The sequence below is a fragment of the Mytilus californianus genome, unplaced genomic scaffold, assembly GCF_021869535.1.
Source record: "Mytilus californianus isolate M0D057914Y unplaced genomic scaffold, xbMytCali1.0.p SCAF_23, whole genome shotgun sequence".
In the NCBI taxonomy this organism is placed as follows: Eukaryota; Metazoa; Mollusca; class Bivalvia; order Mytilida; family Mytilidae; genus Mytilus; species Mytilus californianus.
The window spans coordinates 576,442-598,936 of NW_026262672.1; the positions used below are offsets into that span (position 1 = coordinate 576,442).

The following is a 22,495-nucleotide window of genomic DNA, read 5'->3' on the forward strand; positions in this document are numbered from 1 at the left end:
TATTTCGTATCACAGGCTGAAATTTTATATGGAGAAGAGATACTAGTCTACAATGTTCACAGCATGGTGCATTTGGCTGATGATGCAAAGGAATATGGCTGTTTAGATAACTGTGCAGCATTTTCCTTTGAAAATCATATGCAACACTTAAAAAATGATACTATCTGGAAAAAATCCGCTATCCCAAATTGTTAAAAGAATTAGTGAGCTAGATAATTTACAATCGAAAAAAGTTGAAACATTTGCAACAAGAAACCAAATAATGCTTTTGTTTTGAACAATCACACTTGCTGTGAAGTTGTTGGTGCGAGAAAGGAATCTGAAATAAATGGAGATAAATCAATCTTGTGTCGTGTGTATTTAAGGGGAGAAGCTATTTTTAATATGCCATGTGACTCGAGGATTAATGGAGGATACAAATTCTAGAAACGTTATTCCCAGATGAAAATGCTTGATGTTAGACTGCTTAATCGTCAAGCAATTGTGATCAACAAAGATGTTGATTTGCATGTCACTTTTTTAGCAATTCTGCATGACTTTTAGAGGTAAGTTAAGCCTAACAAAAATTTATAACTTGAATGAGTTGAATCTGATGTAAATGTATTTGAAAAACTAACATTGTTGCACAAACCTTTCTGCATGTAATTTAAGGGAACATAACAATAAGTATACAAAAGAATGGAAGTTAAGGGAATGTGTCAAAGAGACAACAACCAATTGAAAACATATTTTTCCTTAATAGACCTCAATCAACATCATGCAGCATACATGTTCTTTTAATATTTCATTAGAGTTCTTAAGCATATGAAAACCCAGTTGCATTTCATTTGATTGATTTTTCTTTCAGTATCAATTTGTAAAGTGTATGCTTCACATGTAAATCAAATACAAGTAAATGTACATGTACATGTGTGAACTTAAAAAATACATGTGCCATATATGTATCAGTACGCTTCCAAATTTAATTATTCAGGAGTATTTCTAATTGATGATTTAACCAAGTTAAAATTATGTTCTTCATTTCAGATGTTAAAGCAGTATGTAGTAGTAGGTTTTAAGGATTATTCAGTGGCAGTGGCACACAAAAAGTGGCTAAGAGAAACAAAAGAAGGGGTAAGAACTGACATAACACATTATTTAAGCTATGCACCCAAAACCAATTGATGTAAATTTAGGCAATTATAAATCTACTTTGCGAAAGGGACTCACATTTACAAAACATAAAACAAAAACAAAAAACAGTTGCCTGAATTAGGTAGGAACCTATTTTTGATACCAGTAAACAAGTTAACACATGTAGGTGGAAACAAACACATCATTGTCACATGCATAGAATAAAAATATCTAATTTATCGATAAATAAAAAAATTGTTGAAAAACACCCAATAGAATTATTTGTGTATGGCCAATTTTTTAAGGGAGCAAACAGCAAACACACATTTTTATTTCACGCCGAAATTTTTCTATATACATTTACATATAACTCTTTAGAAGTATTAAATGTTAAGATTTTATTATCATTGTTTATATATTTTTTTAAAGGAACCTGCATGTTGGTGGCTCTTTAACAACCAGAGTGCCAGAGCAAGAAAAGGGGAAGTACCTGACGAGGAAAGGTGGATGATTTATTCTGTCTGTATATTTGCATCTACAGGTAAAGAAATGTTATCTTATTAACAACAATGGTTAGACTATAAGAGCTGAACCCCTTTATTTTGAGCTTACAAGCAGTCATTCCGAAGGTCGTCAGACAATGGGCAAAGTCCAGTAAAAATTTGTTTAGTCCAGTTAAGTGATATGAATTACTGGACCAAATGACCAGTAAATTTTTTAACTTTATCCTAATCATATGTGTAAATGTCCTGTTAAAAAGAGTCTGGTCCAGATAAGAAGAATGTTTTACCGGACCAAATGTCCAGTTGATTTCTCAAAGCCTTGGGAACCACTGTACATGCTAAATGAAATTGTTGAATAATGTAAATTTATGAAAGCTATTGTGATGTCAGAACCGTGCTTCTTAAAAGTAGTTTTAGGTGCCGTAGATTTTATATTGGACTTTAAAAATGTAAACGTAATGATTGTTTTGAAAATTAAATAACATATCGTTAGCCAAAACAGAAAACTGATTGTGCTTTACATTTTATAACACACGTAACTTTACATTGTATACAAGTTTGTTTTATGTATTTAAAAATTATAACAAAAATTTGAATTTGCAGATTCATTTGAAATGGCTGTAATGAAGTCAAAGTTAGCTTTAGACACATCCAATGTAGAGAGTGAGGATCAGGGGGAAACCCAGACAAATAGCCCTGTCAATATCCAGCCAGTACAGACAAATAGCCCTGTCAATGTCCAGCCAGTCCAGACAAAATCTAGGACAATTAAAAGGCCTCAAAAATATGACAGTATTCCAGATGGTAATACATGTATATATATATTTGTTAAGTATTGTAAATTCAGAAATTATTGCGCGCATTTATTATTGCGATTTTGTCATTTTAGACTCAAATGCGATTTTAAGTTTTGCGATAATGAGAAAAATCCTGTTTAATTCACATACAAAATTTTGAAATGTGAGTTTCAATTATTGCTAATATTACCCTGTCGCATTTTTCGCAATTATAAAAACATCGCAATAATTTCTGAGTTTACAGTATTTGATATTATTCATTTGGTTGATGTTTTGTAGGCAATTTTAGTCTTCAGTTAACTTCATTTTACTATGTAAAAGCCTTTTAAAAATTTGGCACCCAAGTAAAAAAGTTGATGCAGTTGACCTCCTGAAGAAGATCTGTTGAAATATATTGATCAATCTAGATTGCAAAAGAGAGACAACTAGTTTTGAAACAATGTTTTTTTTGCTCTAAAGTTCACTTTTGAAAAATCATGTATAGATTCTTTTGATTGTTAGTAGACATTCTTTTATGACCTTAGGTCTAGTTTGGTAGATTAAATATAGTGAACCTGTTGATTGAAAAGAAAATGTATATAACTTTATTTTCAAGTCATTTCTATTGTATATAATTTTTTTTCAGAAGACTCGGATCATGAAGATGAACCACCATGTTCATCCAAAAAAATTTTCAAAACTGCCAGTGCCGCCAATGTTATCACCATTAAACAGAAGTTTGACAGGAGAAAATACCAGGCCATCAACAATGAGATTCTGTACAAGCAGTTCATTCGCAGCCCTATCACCAGAAATAACTAGACTGTTGACGCTATCACCAGCAGTAGATTGATTGATTGTTGGTTGCTTAACGTCCAGTGGCAAATATTTCATGCATATTCAGGACGAGAACAAATTAACAATAAACACAATAGGTAGGTTCTGTAATAGGGGCTTCCGGGATTAAGGTCGGAGAAATTTAGACTGCCACAGGAAATGAGGATATATTGGATAGGGACAGAAATTTAGCCTTGCATCAGGTCACCTACGGACCCCTCAAAGAGTTGTTGCAAGGGTTCTTAACGTGCAAAGAGCGTGGCACTCTCTTTACACGAGGCATCGGATTTAACGTCCCCATTCTGACCGGACGTGATTGCGAATTTGTACATCCCGCACAGCCAAACGGACGCCCCACTTTAGCGAGGGTTTTACCGCCGGTCGGAGGAAGACCAATGGTGACCATATTTCTATTCCCCAGTCACCCTTGGGGGCCACCAGCAGTAGATTGGTCATCACTTCATACAAGTAAGTTAGTAACAACATGATAGTGAGGCTTTCCTGTATCATTTAATTGCCATAAAAACTCATTTGTGCATCTTGAATAGATATCAGTGGTAGATCCAAAAGGGGGGGGGGGGGAGGTCAGGGGTTGAAACGCCCCCTTTTTATGAACAATGCATTTGAATTCGGACATATAGTAAGAACAACACCTCCACCCGTTATCCTGGGTTGGGACCCCTTTTTAAAAAATGGCTCGATCTGCCCCTGTATATATATATTTGAACTTTTCTTGATCAAAGAATGGCCATCGCTTATCATTATCCACAATACGTATTCATTGGAGAAGACTTTGAAATAAAGAGAAGAACAGAAGTGGGAAGACATATTTTACTTTTAATATAATCTTTCATCAGTGAAAACCTAACTTGAATTGCTGTTCAAATGTGATAATATTGTTCCACCATTTAATCCTTAATTTAATTATAAATTGATCCTGGTAAACTTATCGCTCCTTTAAATAAACTTTTTCTAAAAGGTTACCAATTCAACACTGTAATAAGATCATTGAATATTGTTTTTATTGGTATAAATATTGATTTTGTTATCAGTAAATTAAAAGCAAACTAAATATAACTAGTATGTTATATACATATACACGTTCATGGATCTACAATCTGTCGATACCTGTATCTTGGCATTGCACAAGGTCATGTTTTTCTCTGACTGTTTATGACGTCTTTACACTAAATCCATTGGATGTTGGATGTGTACGGATTGATAATTTAGTCTTAGATGCATGGTTTTTTTTTATTAGTTGTTAGTGGCTTTGAACTAGCTGTCAGTTAACTGCGAGTACTCTCAGGTCTGTTCCTAGTGTCTTTTTGTTGTTGGGATGTACAAGTACCCGGCCACGTCCACTTGTATTTTGACCATCTGATGAGTAAAGCCTTTTTCAACTGATTTTTATAGTTCGTTCTTATGTTGTACTGATATACCACTGTCCTAGGTTAGGGGGAGGGTTGGGATCTCGCTCACATGTTTAACCCCACCACATTATGTATGTATGTGCCTGTCCCAAGTCAGGAGACTGTAATTCAGTGGTTGTCGTTTGTATATGTGTTACATATTTGTTTTTCGTTCATTTTTTAGCTCACCGGGCCCGAAGGTCCCCATGGGTGTTTATGCCATCACTTGGCGTCCGTCGTCGTCAGCGTCGTCTGCGTCGTAAACTATTTCAAAAATCTTCTCCTCTGAAATACTGAGCCAAATACCTTCAAACTTTATCTAAATGTTCCTTAGGGTATCTAGTTTACAAATTGTATCCGAAGTTTTGATCCATCGACAATCATGGCAACCATGGCTATAAATAGAACATAGGGGTCAAATGCAGTTTTTGACTTATATCTCGCACACAAAGCTTTTAGAGCAAATCTGACATGGGGTAAAATTGTTCAATTGGTCAAGATCTATCAGCTCTGAAATTTTCAGATGAATCAAACAACCCATTGTTGGGTTGCTGCCACCGAATTTGTAGTTTTAACAAAATTTTGCAGTTTTTTGTTATTATTTTGAATATTATTATAGATATATATAAACTGTAAACATTTTCATTGTATTTAATTTGTCTTCTCTTTGCAGTTCTAGTATATGTTTTTTTGTTCTTTATCTGCTGCTTCAGAATTTGGGCATCTCTTTGTCAGCACTTTTTTTAAGTGTATCTCTTTGCTTTTAAGATCTTTGCTTCCGCTTCCCAGGGAATTATTTGTACATTTGAAAAATCGTTTTCGGCAGCAGCAGCGGCTTGGGTTAGGTGGATTTCTTCTTCAACTACTAGAGCAATTTGAGATAATTCAATGTCCTCGGTGGCATCAATGAGGTCTTGCTCGGTTCCAACAATATCCATAAAATCTACGTCTTCAATTATCACGGCCATTCTAAACGACATGTAAGCACTGAATGAACCGGCTGATTTTCGAAAAATTGCCTGGATCGATTTTCTCGCGGTACGTCTAAACACCGCTCAAGACCTCCTGTGTGCACTCAGGATATGAAATTTATCTTTTAGTGAGTGGTGAAGGTATGCATTCGATAGATAATTAAATTCCTCATCTTATAGTTTTGGTTTTGATAAAATCAATTCAATATTTAAGAAGTTACTGAAGTTTTCTCAGCACGCGCCGTTTTTATGAAATATGTCAGGCATGACCGATGATTATATTGAATAATAATTATCATGTTGATTAGGTCGTTTGATCCTTAATAATTAGGAGTGATTAGTGATGGTACTAACCTCATACAAGTAAGCTTGGCTAACAAACAAAACCAAGATGTCTTTTGAAAAATAAAGAACAATGAAGATGTATTGTTTTAGAAAAAAATGTTAAATGTACTTTTTGTTTTGTATGTAATAATTGAAGCCAGTTGAGAAATATGAGAAATCTACATATAGTTGGGAAATTTTCATTCAATTCATTTCATTTGAAAACGTTCAAATATATAGATATAATGTTTTTCTCATTAAAGTCGTTCTTGTCCAGTAATACAAGCCTGGAACGAATTTCGATGTAAAAATTTATTATGGAAAATGAATTTTTCTCCGTTTTCTGAAAATTATATTTAAATGGCGTTCAAGTTCCTAATTCTCACTGCAATACCACGTAATTGCAAAGATGGAGATGATCTTGTATCTGTAATGTGGACACTATCATCGCTTCATGATCCATCAAAATTGTTTATTTCAAACCATTTTACACCTTTGATCAAAGACATAATTGCGTCGCCGGTCAAACCACGACTTGGTCTTCGTGCACAGATTTTGAAGTACCAAAACCCCAGAAACTTGCTCGTAAGCCAAACCAAAGGAAAAGACCAAGGACAGCACGTACGCAGCTAAGATATTAGACTTAGCAAATCATATTAATAAATACTGATCTATCTTGTTAAGGTTAAATTCTAAATATTGTCATTGTAAATATTGTACATAATTATCTTCTCTTTACCTATGTACATGTATATGGTTTATTGAGTATAAAGTTATACAAATTCAATAAAATTTGATATTCCGTAAACATTGTTTTTTTATTGAGTTGATTTGGAGAGAGAGAAAAAAAAAACACAAAGAAAAACAAAAATCGAACTTGTTACAGAAAAAAGGCAACTATAAAATAATATGATTTTTTATTTTCTTTATTCATGAAATGCAGAACACAACAAAATTGATTTAGCCGTTATCATGAAAAATAAACTGAAAAGGTACATCGAATGGGTTATTTTATTTACTCCATCAACGTAAAATTCACTATGCATAATTTAAATTTAACTACATTAAACAATCCCGGAAAACTTAAAACATTGTCATATTCATTTCAAACGTAACACTGTACTAACACCACAATTCATAAAGAACAATAAAGATATTCCATTCAATTTTGTTGATTGGATAATACCCGGCTCAGTAGTTGTGTGATTGGTGACACGTGCCCTCATTATTTTATAAGAATTAAGATATCTATCCAAGTTCGATTTCAAATTTTACCAAAATTTAACTCTTAAAATAAGCAGAGTGTAACGAATATATGCATCCATCCTGTGTGCAAATACGATGACTATAAAGGGTCTTGAGTTCACCCTGTGGGTCCTGAGCAGTGTTTAGACGTACCCATTTTCTGGTACGCGTGCTAAGCAGCGGGCTAGAACGACACTCCAACTGGTTTTGTATTGGATTGATTGATTGTTGGTTGCTTAACGTCCAGTGGCAAATATTTCATGCATATTCAGGACGAGAACAAATTAACAGTAAATACAATAGGTAGGTCCTGTAATGTAGGCCGTCCGGGAAGAAGGTCGGGGAAATTTAGACTGCCACTGGAAAATGAGGGTAAATTGGATAGGGACAGCAATTTTGGCTTCCAACAGGTCACCTACGGACCCCTCAAAGAGTTGTTGCAAGGGTTCTTAACGTGCTGAAACCGTGGCACTCTCTCTACACGAGGCATCGGATTTAACGTCCCCATTCTGACCGGACGTGGTTGCGTACTTGTACATCCCACTTTGGCAAGGGTTCTACTGCCGGTCGGAAGAAGACCTGTGATGACCATATGTCTATTCCCCAGTCACCCTTGGGGATTGGATAAAAAAAACACCAGGCCACTGTTGAATGATGTTACAAAACATATACACCAGGCCTTACTCATTAACATATTTAAACGAACTCATCCTGCGGATTCGTCGTTTAAATATGTTAACTCGTAAATAGCGTGGTACTAATTAACAACTTGAGATACAACGACAAAATTATTTACAACAACGATTTTACCTGTACTTAGTTTAATTGTGTGATAATGTTCCAGACGGGCGAGGCACGGTATAGAAAGAAGAAAACAGTAATACCATCTACGAGAAGAGGACAAGCTTATCATAACTTTCGTGATTAATATTAATCTTGTGTTAGTTAACTGGATGGTGATATTTCTTATATAACCTAATCAAAGTTTAAGAGAGTAAATATAATTATCGTAAATGTGTTGTTTTAAAGACATACAACGGCATAAATATTTTATTATTACCTGTATGACATATCACATCTAAAATTATCAGGGATTAATAGAAACTTCGGAAATATCTTGGACAAATCTTATCTCTAGTAAACTATTCAAAGATAACCCAAGGGTAACTGCAGAATATATAAATAATTAATGCAGAAGAAAAACCTGTTTAAATAAAAACTTTCATTTAGGCTTTGCAGGTAGTCTGATAATATATACATATGTCAAGATTATAATACAAATGATATACCATGTGATCATAAATTATAACTGACAAATAAACTCTGAATTAAAGAACTACTAAGAAGTATCTTAACAAATATAAAGAATGAAGCATAACAAAATAAAAATTCTATGAGATACAAATGAAATGTAAATTTCATACCCGCCTCATACAAACCTATTCCACATGAAGGGAAAGGGAGGGAGGGTTTTGAAAAATGAAAAACCGACGAAACACAATGTTCATTAACACACTCACTCCGCTTGATAGAAGTTTTTTCAACGACAAACTAAGACATATTTAAACATAACAATTCTAAATTATTAAAATGTTGACTACCGGTTTTTCTGGTGTTTCTGAAAAGTGAAAATCAGTAGTGAGTTCTACTTTTAATCTGAAATTTTTATCCAATATAAATTACTGTTCTACGTGATCAATACAAAACGTGTTTAAATTAAATTAGAAGGCAGTCCAAACTAAACCTTGACCAGAGGTGTTTACTGTGAAATGAAGTGACCCAATATTCCATTTACTTATTAACTAAATTATTTTTCTGATTCTGCAATAATTATTCATTTCTAATCAGAAATTTACACATCCAAAAAGCTGATTTATATTTTAAAGTCTTGAGACGAAAAGTTATTATAGAACTCTTGAACCAAAGTGTGTATCCGTGTGTTTGTGCTTTTTTGTTGGGTTTATAAGTTTCAGGTCATGCGGTTCACTCATACACGGACGACAAATGCCAAGTATTCCATTTAACAGGGTTACCATAGAAATCTACTGGTAGCGTGATTAAGTGAATCCTGGTCAATTAAATTAATAAATGGATCCTGGTACTGTCTGAACGAAGCCTTGAGGCAATTATACCAGATCTTATTGCTCTATATATAATAAACATTGTAGTATGAATTCCCAAAGATAAATTTAATAAAAAAATTCATCAGTGGTTTGATAATATGCACAGTTGTCATAATTGTACAACAGCATTAATTCTTTCTTTTAGCATCGTTATGAATAATCTTGCATCAGGAAAGCTCAACTGCCGTCACATGATCGCAACGTCCAATAGCTGACATGTACATCTAGCAATTCTGACAGCTACACTTACACAGGATAATGTTACTTGCACTATCCTATCTTCATTGCATATCAGTAGCTGTAAAGAGAGACTTCCGTCCCCTCTTGTTATTTTTATTGTCGTGTTATTTAAATGAGACGACCCTCTATTCTTCAAACATTTGAATTGGCTATTGACGATAGAAGTCAAGTGAGATAATTAGCCTGTCTCGTTTCTTAAAACTAATCTCGGGAAACTGCGCTATGGCAGTAGTATTCAAAAGACAATAAAGATTTTGTATTTGTATTAAACAAACATGACGTAAAGCAACAATAACAATGTAAAATATCAACTAATGTAAACATGTAAAAAATTCAACGGTTAAAAGATAACAGAATTGAAATCTTAGGAGTATAACAATTACTTGCATTTCAACACAAATGGTGTATCCGAGTGGACCCAAAGGTAAATAACTAGTTTTTAGATGGACCTATAATATACATCTTCTGGTTTATTTTCGTAACAATATATTTAATTTGAACGTTAAAGATTGTAAAAGAACACGCTGTGGTAGTAAACAGTTTGCGAAAAAAAAACTTCAATGTTTTAGTTTACTTTATTATATTTTATCTATTATTTATCAGTAGTAACTGATTTTGTATGTGAACCTTACTTTAGCATAGGTCCAAACACCGATTGTGTTTTGAACTTAAGACTATAAATAAATTGATTATATCATGTACGAAGTTGTATTTAAGTTTTCGTTATTCAAAAAAAAATTCGCAACATGTTTGCAAACAATCAATTTATATATCTGAAAGATATGATTCGTGCAACATTCTTGCAAACAATCTTGATTACAATGTTTCGAAGAACATTTTCTTGCAACAGTTGTTGCAAATATTTTCCTTCCTGCAACATTGCCGCAAAGTTGCTGCAATTTTCCTGCTAACTTGCAGAAAGCTGCAACTTTCCTGCAAACATTTTTTGCGGCAATATTGCAGCAAACTTTTCTGAATTCTTTTTATTACTTACAAATCTGTAAAGTAATTCTACTGACCTAAAATTGAAATTTCTTACCTGTGTTTCTGTAGTGTCATGACCAGAAGGATAATAAAATTGACGAACCTGTCAAATGCATCGTTTTATTCTAAAAGAGGAAGTTCGAAAATGTATTAAGGTTTTAAAGAATTTAAATTTTTACATGGGAATACCGCAATAATTATGTATTTTCATTGTTAAATATGAAACTGTTTTATGAACCTTGGTTATTTGTTATATGAGCATATGCATTGCTTGTCAAAATTGTCATCTCTAGTAGTTTCGATGTTTCTTATACCTGTCATTTATTGAATTTATTATTTCCTTGTATTACGAGTATGCTTTCCGAAGCCCAGGAGCGAAAGCACAGGTTGAACCCTCTCTAGCAGTAACGTAAACGGCTGAGCTGGCAGGGTATGAGACAAAATATGAAAGGAGAAACTGTTTACACACGAAAACCCATTTACGTTGCATTACTACTATGTTTAAAAATGACCTGTATTATATTGTGTTACAGTTGACAAGTTTAGTTCTGGGCAAATGATTTTTCATTGAAAAACAATTGTTCTGTTCACATATTATTACATTCATGGATATATATTGAAACACAGAAACCTTAAATGAAGTGAGAACGTTGGCTTGTTTAATAAAAAAAACTAGTACATGTAACTATGGTGCTAATTTTGTTCTTGTTACTTCCCTTTGGCTGATCATTAGTTATTCTTTTTACCTGATTTTTTATTTATGTTCACTTCACCTTTTAGAGTGAATTGATTTTCTTAGTGATCACTTTAGAAATCTTTAAAGAAATAAGTTCGAAGATTTAAAATTTGTAAGTAGACGAATAATGGTAATTTAGTTGTCTTTTCAGTTAAAGTAAAAGAGGGGGTTGTTATTCCAGAGGCTTGTTAAACGTTTTATGGAGAATTGTTTTAAATATGTGTCCGACCAATTTCATTGAAATTTTCTACTTAATTTGTAATAGAGTATATAGATCCCTTAACTTTTGTTTTACATGCTCAGGTTATAACCCAATTTAAAATGAATATCGACATATTGATAAAGCTATACTTGACTCCAATGAAATTAAATTTTGCACACAATTACGTATATATGCATCTTAATATTTCGCAAGCTATTTTTTGTTATAATGATATTTAAATGTTTACGAAAATAAGATCGTTTAAGTCTTGGATAAGAATTCAAATTAGTTTCGTGCACGGAATAATGCCTGCGACTATTATACTATATTATACTAATTAGTATAATAGTCCCAGATAATGCAGCCCAGAGGACGGCGGACTATGAAGATCCAGGGTTGTTATTGCCAACACAAATAATGCCAACACAAATAATATTGAAAGAATGAAAGTTGATCTTAGGCTACTCCACATCAACACGTACGAACAAATTTTTGTTTTTGTTTGAACTTATGTTGTTCTGTAACACCACTGTTGCAGGTTAGGAGAGTGGTTAGCACCCACAGATATGTTTAACTCCGCCATACTGTATATGATCCTATACCATAGTCATTTGTTGATTATTGAGCATTAATTATTATTGGGTGGTTGTCGTTTTTTGCTCATATGGTTCTCGTTGGTACATGTCTTTTATAGCTAAGAATAAGGTATGGGTTTTTCTGATTGTTGAAGAACCTGATATTATGTGGTATGATTGCCTATGAGACATCTCTTCACAAAAGACAAATTGTCACAGTAATGAACAAGTATAAGTCACCGTAAAGCTTTCAACAATGAGCAAAGTCCATATTGCATAGTCAGCTATAAAAGGCCCAGAAATGACAAATGTAAAACAATTACAAACGAGAAAAGATATTCAGCATTGTTTATCTCATAAAACGTATGAAATTGCACCATTTGTGTGCGTTTTGCATCTAGCAGTTTTATCAAACGTTTTATGCAATATCGAAAACTCACAAGAACTGTACCCCCCAAGGGTGACTGGGGAATAGAAGTATGGTCACCATTGGTCTTCCTCCGACCGGCAGTAAAACCCGTGCTAAAGTGGGGCGTCCGTTTGGCTGTGCGGGATGTACAAATTTGCAGCCACGTCCGGTCAGAATGGGGACGTTAAATCCGATGCCTCGTGTAAAGAGAGTGCCACGCTCTTTGCACGATAAGAACCCTTGCAACAACTCTTTGAGGGGTCCGTAGGTGACCTGTTGCAAGGCTAAATTTCTGTCCCTATCCAATATACCCTCATTTCCCGTGGCAGTCTAAATTTCTCCGACCTTAATCCCTTCATCTATTACAGAACCTACCTATTGTATTTATTGTAAACTTGTTCTCGTCCTGAATATGCATGAAATATTTGCCACTGGACGTTAAGCAACCAACAATCAATCAATCAATCACAAGAACTGTATAATTGAATAAATAAACTAACATGCACATTGACATATTTATATATACTCAAATAAGTTGAGAGGCATTCGAAATTGTTGTCATCCCAAATGTTGTCCTGATTATCGCATTGAACGCGACAACGTCCGGATTCATTTGTATCGGGGTTATATAGGGTAAACAAATTAACATAAGAAAACCAAAATTGATGGTAAAAGATTCTGCCAAATTGGCTGAAACAGATCAACAGTGCATTGCGGTACTGTCTTTAACCACTTTAAAATAAGAATTTGCTTTTATAACTTATTTTTCCGTTATAAGTCCAGGAGTGACGTTTTCATGTCGCTGTATGAATTTAATCATTTATTTTTGCCATTAAAGATAATATTTAGGATGCAAAATTTTGTCCTGCATTTTTTTTTTAGCTGTAATCTCTGTCCTGCCTTTTTATTTTTCACTCTATTCGGTCCTGCCTATTTGTTTTAGATTATCCTGACTTTTGTTTACCTAATTTGTCGTCCTGCATTTTTTTACTCAAAACTCCTGTCCTGCCTATTGTTTTCAAATTTCATCCTAGCCTAATTGTGATTTATTGTCCTGTAACTTGCTGTCGAACATTCTTTCGTCCGGTATATTTACACGATCAACAACTAACAAATATGTAAGAGATAAATTCCTTAAATTCCTTGACTGTCCCTCTGGTATCTTTCGTCCCTCTTTCTTAAATTATAAATATTAAAAATTACAGAAAAATGACCTCAATGAACAATAATTCCATAAAGATGTCAATTGAACATTTTTGGGGCTAGGATGCAAAATTTTGTCCTGCCTATTTGTTTTAGATTATCCTGACTTTTGTTTACCTAATTTGTCGTCCTGCCTTTTTTACTCAAAACTCCTGTCCTGCCTATTGTTTTCAAATTTCATCCTAGCCTAATTGTGATTTATTGTCCTGTAACTTGCTGTCGAACATTCTTTCGTCCGGTATATTTACACGATCAACAACTAACAAATGTGTAAGAGATAAATTCCTTAAATTATCAATATTAAAAATTGCAGGAAAATGACCTCAATGAACAATAATTCCATAAAGATGTCAATTGAACATTTTTGGTCACGTTTCATTTAATTGTAGATGTTTCTTTGATTTGGTATTTTTAACTCAATCCATGAGGGTCATTCTGAGCTATTAGTCAATTATACTGGGTCCATGAAAAATGTATTGACTTCAAATTATGCTCTTTTGTTTAAAATTGTGGAAGCAGAACATCTCTTTTTCACCTTTTAAACATTATAAAGATAGGGTTGTTTTTTTTTAACATTTTTGATGGTTAAAAGTGACTAATTATTATTATAACACACTGCATCGGGCCCCAGGGTGACTGGCGAATAGAAATATGGACACTTGGTCTTCTTCTGACCGGCAGTAAAACGCTTGCCAAAGTGGGACGTCCGTTTGGCAGTGCGAGATGTATATAGTGATTCTGGTTCCTTCCCTAAAATAATTAATACATTATCAGTTATATCAAAATAATTACCATTTGCATAAAAATTTTAAGACCATAAAATATTTGAAGGTCTTTCTACGAGTAAATGTCATTGATCAGCTAAATGTCTCTAATTTATTACTTAAGTCTATTCACAAACTTTCCTGTGCTTTTCTTCTCCGTAGATATCATCTGTAGGATCTGCTGTAAAAAGGCATCTTCCGATCGGATCGAAAGGGCGCTGCCAGCTTTATTGTTTACATCCTAGTTATGTTCGTCGCCATCTTGGTTACCAGCGCCGACATTTTGGATCCTAGCGATAGTTCTCTGTTTCGCCCGTTTACAGTTTCGCATGAGTGCGTGTCCGCCAAAATTTAGTTTCAGCGCGACTGTCCTTGAAATTTTTTTTAAACTGCTCGCATCAAAACTTTTTGCTGTCCAAGCGGAATGTTAAATGCATATCGTCTTTAAAAGTTATTGAAATCGCTTTCATGTAATTAAAACCAAGTCTACTTAATTCTAAAGCTGTTAGAATTCATCCCACATATGTACCCGTTCAACATTACGTGGACAATCCACTTCGTCTTCACACCCCAAGGGTGACTGGGGAATAGAAGTATGGTCACCATTGGTCTTCCTCCGACCGGCAGTAAAACCCTTGCTAAAGTGGGGCGTCCGTTTGGCTGTGCGGGATGTACAAATTTGCAGCCACGTCCGGTCAGAATGGGGACGTTAAATCCGATGCCTCGTGTAAAGAGAGTGCCACGCTCTTTGCACGTTAAGAACCCTTGCAACAACTCTTTGAGGGGTCCGTAGGTGACCTGTTGCAAGGCTAAATTTCTGTCCCTATCCAATATACCCTCATTTCCCGTGGCAGTCCAAATTTCTCCGACCTTTATCCCGGACACCCCTCTTCCAGAACCTACCTATTGTATTTATTGTTAATTTGTTCTCGTCCTGAACATGCATGAAATATTTGCCACTGGACGTTAAGCAACCAACAATCAATCAATCACTTCGTCTTCACTGTCACTTGCCATAACGCCTTTAGTTGAAACTACAACTTTCATATATTTAAAGCAGGCCATTCCTGACACAAATAATTCCCTCGCCGATGTGTGAATGAAAAAAACTACAAAAGTCTACAGGGAATCACAATAAATTCCATCACCAGAGCACGGTTAACAAGGAGTCAGCAGATCCTGATAAATCCCATTTACCCCTGACGAGCGTCCTGGAGTGTGAAGTACCAAGCGTCTCTGGATTTCTCAATGCTATTTCAGAATAGCGAAATGTGAACTCCCCCCATCGGTAATCTCCTTGTATTCCGCTCTTAAACAGAGTATCATTCTTTTTGGCTTTACATTATTTTGAAATACCTTATCCTTTATTGGCATCCTCAGCCACTTTTTGTGCTATGCAATCTCAATCTCAAGAGGAATGACCTGTTTCTTCCCACATTTTGAACTTAGCTCTATCATGGTCTGCAATTATCTTCCAATTCTTTTTATGGATACCCGTGATACCTGACTAGCAAATCAGTAGCTGTCAACACCATCTTTAATAGTCTTAGAAAGATTTTGTTTTTCATACTTCATTGATTACTTTTCTTTAAAATAAAAACGAAAGACCAGACTAAGTATTTTTGTTCGATAAAATAAAGGATAAATTCCACATTCCTTGGTACCCCCAAGGGTGACTGGGGAATAGAAGTATGGTCACCATTGGTCTTCCTCCGACCGGCAGTAAAACCCTTGCTAAAGTGGGGCGTCCGTTTGGCTGTGCGGGATGTACAAATTTGCAGCCACGTCCGGTCAGAATGGGGACGTTAAATCCGATGCCCCGTGTAAAGAGAGTGCCACGCTCTTTGCACGTTAAGTACCCTTGTAAAAACTCTTTGAGGGGTCCGTAGGTGACCTGTTGCAAGGGTAAATTTCTGTCCGTATCCAATATACCCTCATTTCCCGTGGCAGTCTAAATTTCTCCGACCTTAATCCCGGAAGCCCATATTAAAGAACCTACCTATTGCATTTATTGTTAACTTGTTCTCGTCCTAATATGCATGAAATATTTGCCACTGGACGTTTAGCAACGAACAATCAATCAATCTTTCTTTGTGTTGTGTTTTCTATTCATAATATTACTTGTATAAGAAAAAAAACACTCGATTAGACATTGTGTAACTGTTCTTCATAAAACTACTTTGTGAAGAAGGGTCATTGAAGTTCCTTGCATTATAATTTCTGTTGCAGGCCCAACATAAAATGATATTTTTTTTCTAATGATGATTTTTGCGCATGCAATTATTCCAGAATAAAATGTGTGTGTAAATGTTTTATTTGTGGGGAAATATTTGTATTATCAGATGACAACCATAATAGAATTATGTGAAAAAACTGTCAATTTTCATATAAAGAAAAATAAAAGCTTCCTTGCTGGTTCTTAGGGCAATAACTCAAACAAAAATATTGGTTTAAATGTTTTATTTCTGGATCTACATTGACAATATCAGATAACAACCACATAGGAATGATATAAAAGAACTGTCAATAATAGATTCCTTGCTGTGTTGATAAAACATAATTAAAGAGCTGAGATAACACTCGAAAACAAATATAAAAGAACAGTGTTCCAATGTCCCCCGCCTGGCAACGAAATTTTCAGACTTCCAAAGGCAATAACTGTGAAAATAATGATGGTACAGCACTGAAATTCCAACTTGACAGAGGTAATACTAAATTACAATTGTGATATAAGTTTAAATAAAACATGTCAAGGTGTGTAGGCTTGAGAGCGCTTACTATAAGATATAACGAAAATTTCTGAGTTCAAAGGGCAATAACTCATACAAAAATATTGGTACAGCGCTAAAATTCAACCTTGAAAGAAGTTATACTGAATTACAACTATGATATCGATTAAAATAAAATATGTCAAGGTTTGCAGAGTTCAAAGGACAATAACTCTAACAAAAATATTGGTAACGTGCTGAAATTCGAACTTTACGTATATGCTATAAATTAAAAAAAAAAGGCCATCAAAATTTGTAGTCGTGAGAGTGCTTACAATGTGGTGGGATTGATACATGGATTCTTCTCTAAGGATGCTCTCCTAAAAATTGACAACTTGATTTAATATCAAGTCAAAATCATAAATTGATGTCAATTAAAAAATGTAAAATGACAAACAAATATTGTTCTGTTTTCTGCCTTCTACTCATACACAGTTTATGAATTTTTTGTTTTAGCACTGTAAAAGTCCATTCATTTTTGGACGGTTAATCAGAATTAAAGTCATAGCATATTTCCCAATATAATTTATGAGAAAAATGAATGAATAATTAAACAAACATTCACTTTATTACTTAAAAAGGAGGCAGAAACAGATATTACTCGAGCCACTGAATCTTTAAAAAAACTATTTTAAATTTAAATACTAAATATTTCTAATAAGATTTTTCTGTTTTCATTAGGATCAACATTTACCTGAAATTATCTTCCTCTGTGTCTGAAGGTGTCATACTCCTCGAATGTCTCTGAGGAGTTACTTTTACTGAATATCTACTATTTGCATTTGTTTTTTTTTTCCTTTGTGGGTTGACTTCTACAAAAAAAAGATACATTTTACTTTACAAATTTGAGATAGTAGTATATTTCAAACACATTTTTTATATAGAATTGACTGTTTGATAATTTAACCTTTTCACGGCGAGTGTATCCTTGAGGATACACAATGCGCAGAGCCGATGTATCCCAAAAGATACACGGTGCGCAGGGCGAGTGTATCATTCAGGCTACATAAATAAAAGCCGCAAGTTTAGCTATTTACCGTTCTTAACAGTTAAAATCAATGTTTCAATTAGAATTACGATATCTGAAGATATTATTTCAGTCCTTCAACAGCTTTAATAACATCGTGCAGGTAAACAAATCAAATTGGAAAATTTTATTTTCTAAAATTAGAACCGGGAACACGTTCTAAGGTCATGTGGGGTTTCAAAATGGCTCCTCTCGGTAACAAGGAGTGGAAGTACAGCGGTTTTCATTGTTTTGATGAAGCCCTTCATAATTTTTAGGTAGTTTTAAAGCCTCTAATTTTTCCTCACAAATCGGAACAAGACAAAGTAAGTTTTTCGCTTTCCTTTGCTACAAAAAAAATTTCGATTTCGAGGGAACAGAGCTATGGCTTGGATAAGCTGGTTCTCGGGTGACACATACACTTTGATTGAGTGTAGAGTGATACAAGCGGATATGGCTGAGAATGTACGGGAGAACAATGCACGAAATTGAACGTTGTTAGGAAATGAAATTTCGTCTGCTAGTATTGCAGTGTAAAAATGAAGTCAGACGAATCGGATGTCGTATTTGAAGGTTCAGTAAAACTTACGAATATGGTAATTAATGTCAAACAAGAGGTCTTAGTTGCTGAAGAAAAATTAAGAATTGGTCAGAATGGGCAGGGGATAGATGACAGTGAGGGCTATATTATGAGTCAAATAATGAGGATGACAAAGGGCAGCAGGAGGTTAATATTAATGAGTGAGGAGATGGTGGTGATGGATGGCACGATGAGTTTAATATTGTTGAAAGGGGTCTTCCACATATATTTGCTCCTTGTGGTAACGCTACTGGGCCAAGTCGTGTCATGGGTGCTGAAAAGGAGGTTTTAGATTTCTGGCAACTTTATATGGACAATCTTTTTCTTGAATGCATATTAAATCAACGAAACTGATAACTATGCTTTCGACTGATTAATACAATTTGATCTTATGTTGTGCTGTAATACCACCATCCCAGGTAAGGAGGAAGGGTTGAGCGCTCACAAACATGTTTAACCCTGCCACATTATGTATGTGCCTGTCCCAAGTCAGGAGCATGTAGTTCACTTGGGATGGTTAAATTTAATGCCTACATATTAATTACCTTGCATTCATCTAACCAAACATTTCTTCAGTTTTCTTGTTTGCTGGTAAAGGCTAAATTTTAGTCCCTATCCAATACACCCTCATTTCCCGTGGCAGTCAAAATTTCTCCGACCTTAATCCCTGAATCTATTACAGAACCTACCTATTGTATTTATTGTGAACTTGTTCTCGTCCTGAATATGCATGAAATATTTGCCACTGGACGTTAAGCAACCAACAATCAATCAATCAATCTTAATTAGCTGGATAAGCTAACCACCCATTCAGTCTCGTTGACGCTATCATTGTAATGATTTCAGAAAATATATCCATATCTTTTTCTTATTAGTCCCCTACCGACGAAATCTAAAGGGACTGTAGGTTTGCACTCTTGTCTGTCCATCCGTCAGTCCGGCAACTCAGTTTTCCACACTTTTTTTCTTCGTTCTTGAAGATATTGATTTGATATTTGGTATATAGTTTTATCATGACAAGTTCGAATTTTGTTCCGGCCTGATGATTTAGTCCAGAGTTATGGTCCATAAAAGAACTCCATAACTAATGTTAGAGTACTATGTTAAACCATATATCTGTACAAAGGGAGATAATTCATTTTTTAAGACATTCTTTGGTAAATTATTTGAGGAATTTTGTGGCATGTTTATATGTTATTTTGTATAAACTAATTTTCTAAATGCTACATGTATATATATATATATATATTATTAAGTGAAATCCTTTAATTAGATAATAATCTATTTTTATTAAGGTATATATTTCATTACATTACATTGTGTAGATAAACGTTACTGACATTTTATAGATAAGTTACAAATCTATATTTGTTTGTGACAAATGAAAGAAAAAATATTTGGAACTATTGATTATATTTGATTGTAATTTGAAAATAGATATACATTGTATTACATCATATCTGATTTTAGAGAACTATTAATCATATCTAATGTTAGAGTGTTATAGGTTTTCCACACTTTTTTTTATCATGCTTGAAGATATTGATTGACAATTGGTACATAGTTTTATCATGACAAGTTACAGATCATGTTCAAATTTTTGTTTTGGTCTGATAATTTTGTTTATTGTCCTTGGACTTGAAAAAATTCACTCATATAATCAGTTTTCCACACTGTTTTAAGTCATGCTTGAAGATATTGACTTGATATTTTTCTTTTTGTTTACACCATGACAAGTTATAGAACAAGTTGGCATTTTGTTCCAGTATAATGAATTTTTACCCGGTAGGGGACTATGTATTGCCATGCAATACTCTCAGAATGCTTGTTTAACTGGATATGCTGACCACCTGCCACTTTTTAGTGAATTCCAAAACTAAATAAAAAAACATATAGTTCTGCCCAAAACAAAATTTCTTTATCTTTTAAATTCTTTTTGTGTCATCGGGTTCTAGAATTAAAGTTCTGTTATCGCTACGGGATCATATGGTCTCTTTTACACTATCACTCTAATGATTTCAGAAATATATCCATATTTTTTTTCATTTAACTGGATATGCTGACAACCCGCCATTTTTAAATAAATTCAAAATTTTAATCACTACTTTCGTTCTGCCTGAAACAAGATTTCTGTTGGAAGACGATTTGCTAAGTTGGAGGAGGTGGAATAGGGGCGAGCACCTTTGAAATTCGTCTCGGGTCATCAGGTTCTATAATTGATGCTCTGTTCATCCATATGGCATCATTCAGTTTCTTTGACACAATCATTGTAATGATTTGAGAAATATATCGGTAACTTTTCTCCTTTTTTACTGGATATGCTGACCACCTGCCACTTTTTTTGTTGAAACTTCTTTGGTATCTACAAAAAAATGTATGCTTCATATACTCATTTGTTTGTATTTTAAATAGTCAAATAAACAGATGTTGATGATCCGTAATGAGCAGATGAACTTCAACTTCATCAAAACCAAAAACTTTAACCTAAAGCGGAACAAACAGAACTGACACACAGAACGATAAACTTAATGCCCATAGGTTTGGCATACAAATGTTACAAATTAAGTCTTATATGTTACCATTCCTAGCAAAATTAGTGAAAATGTATACAGTCCTTTTCAACATAAACAGAAAAGCCATAAACAAAGTTTCAAATAAAGGCAACAGTAGTATACCGCTGTTTGAAAGTCATAGATGGATTGAGAGAAAACAAATCCGGGTTACAAACTAAAACCGAGGGAAACACAAGTGTATCTCATCCTTTTGTTAAATACAGGTTTCATTTTTGGGCATGACATGTATTTATAGTTTACTTTGCTGATTTTTGTTGTTTCGTGTTGTTAATTTCAACCTGTAAGCCTGAAAGCCCAGGAATAGAACATACTTGTTTTGATGAGAATTTTGCTGAAAAGGTGAATGGAAAATTGTAGTTATTGCTATCGTGCAGATAACACTTTTTCAATGTGATTGACATCGGAACACCTTTCTTTAATCCCATTTGGTATACCTCACCGTTACCAACAGATGCAATTAGTGTTACCCGTGACTGTTTGTCCGAGTTTTTGTTGTTGCAAAATTGCAGCATGGGCATTTATCCTCGGACACATTCTTTTATTCTAGTATTCTGCACAACATGCATCCGGTCAAAGTTATTATTTGGGATAAAGGTAGGTTCTTGTCATATAAACTTGAGACCCTGTACACATTTTCATAATGAAGTGAACTGTTTAATATTTGTGTAAAGTTTGAGTTTGACTCAAGATTTCAGAGTTCACATAACATTCAATAAAGACAGTCTTAGAAGCGCATGCATTGTGTCCTTTGGATTCATATTCATGTTTAGAACTATTGGTTGTAGAAACATGACATAATGTATTTTTTTATTTTGTTGTAGGAGAAAAATTAAAAAAAGACTAGCATCCTTGCAACCACTGCTCCAACTATGTTTGGCAGTTGTACCAGTAGTGTAAAATCAGCCAAGTACCTTGCATCAGAAGAAGTGATGAATCAAGTTATGAGCTTTACATCATCAAGTACAGAAGAAATGCGAATTGGGAACTAACCACCTGAACAAAGCTTATCATCACATATTCAACCAACACCCATCTTTAAATCCAATTTCTTCTCATTCAATAAGTCATAACCAGTCATCAACTCCGTCTGATATTCAGCCAGCCATTCTGTTGAAAACTCATTATTAGTCCGCTATATATATATATCCTGAGTC

At 34.3% G+C, this 22,495-nt stretch overlaps 1 protein-coding gene across 1 annotated transcript; it reads left to right on the plus strand.

Moving 5' to 3' along the window:
* Positions 1-2,222: 2,222 nt before the first annotated feature.
* Positions 2,223-3,214, plus strand: LOC127732253 (uncharacterized). Its single transcript, XM_052241333.1, has 2 exons — positions 2,223-2,420; positions 3,039-3,214. The coding sequence occupies exons 1-2, from the start codon at positions 2,231-2,233 to the stop codon at positions 3,212-3,214; spliced, it is 366 nt and encodes a 121-aa protein (XP_052097293.1). The 5' UTR covers positions 2,223-2,230.
* The last annotated feature ends 19,281 nt before the right edge of the window (positions 3,215-22,495 follow it).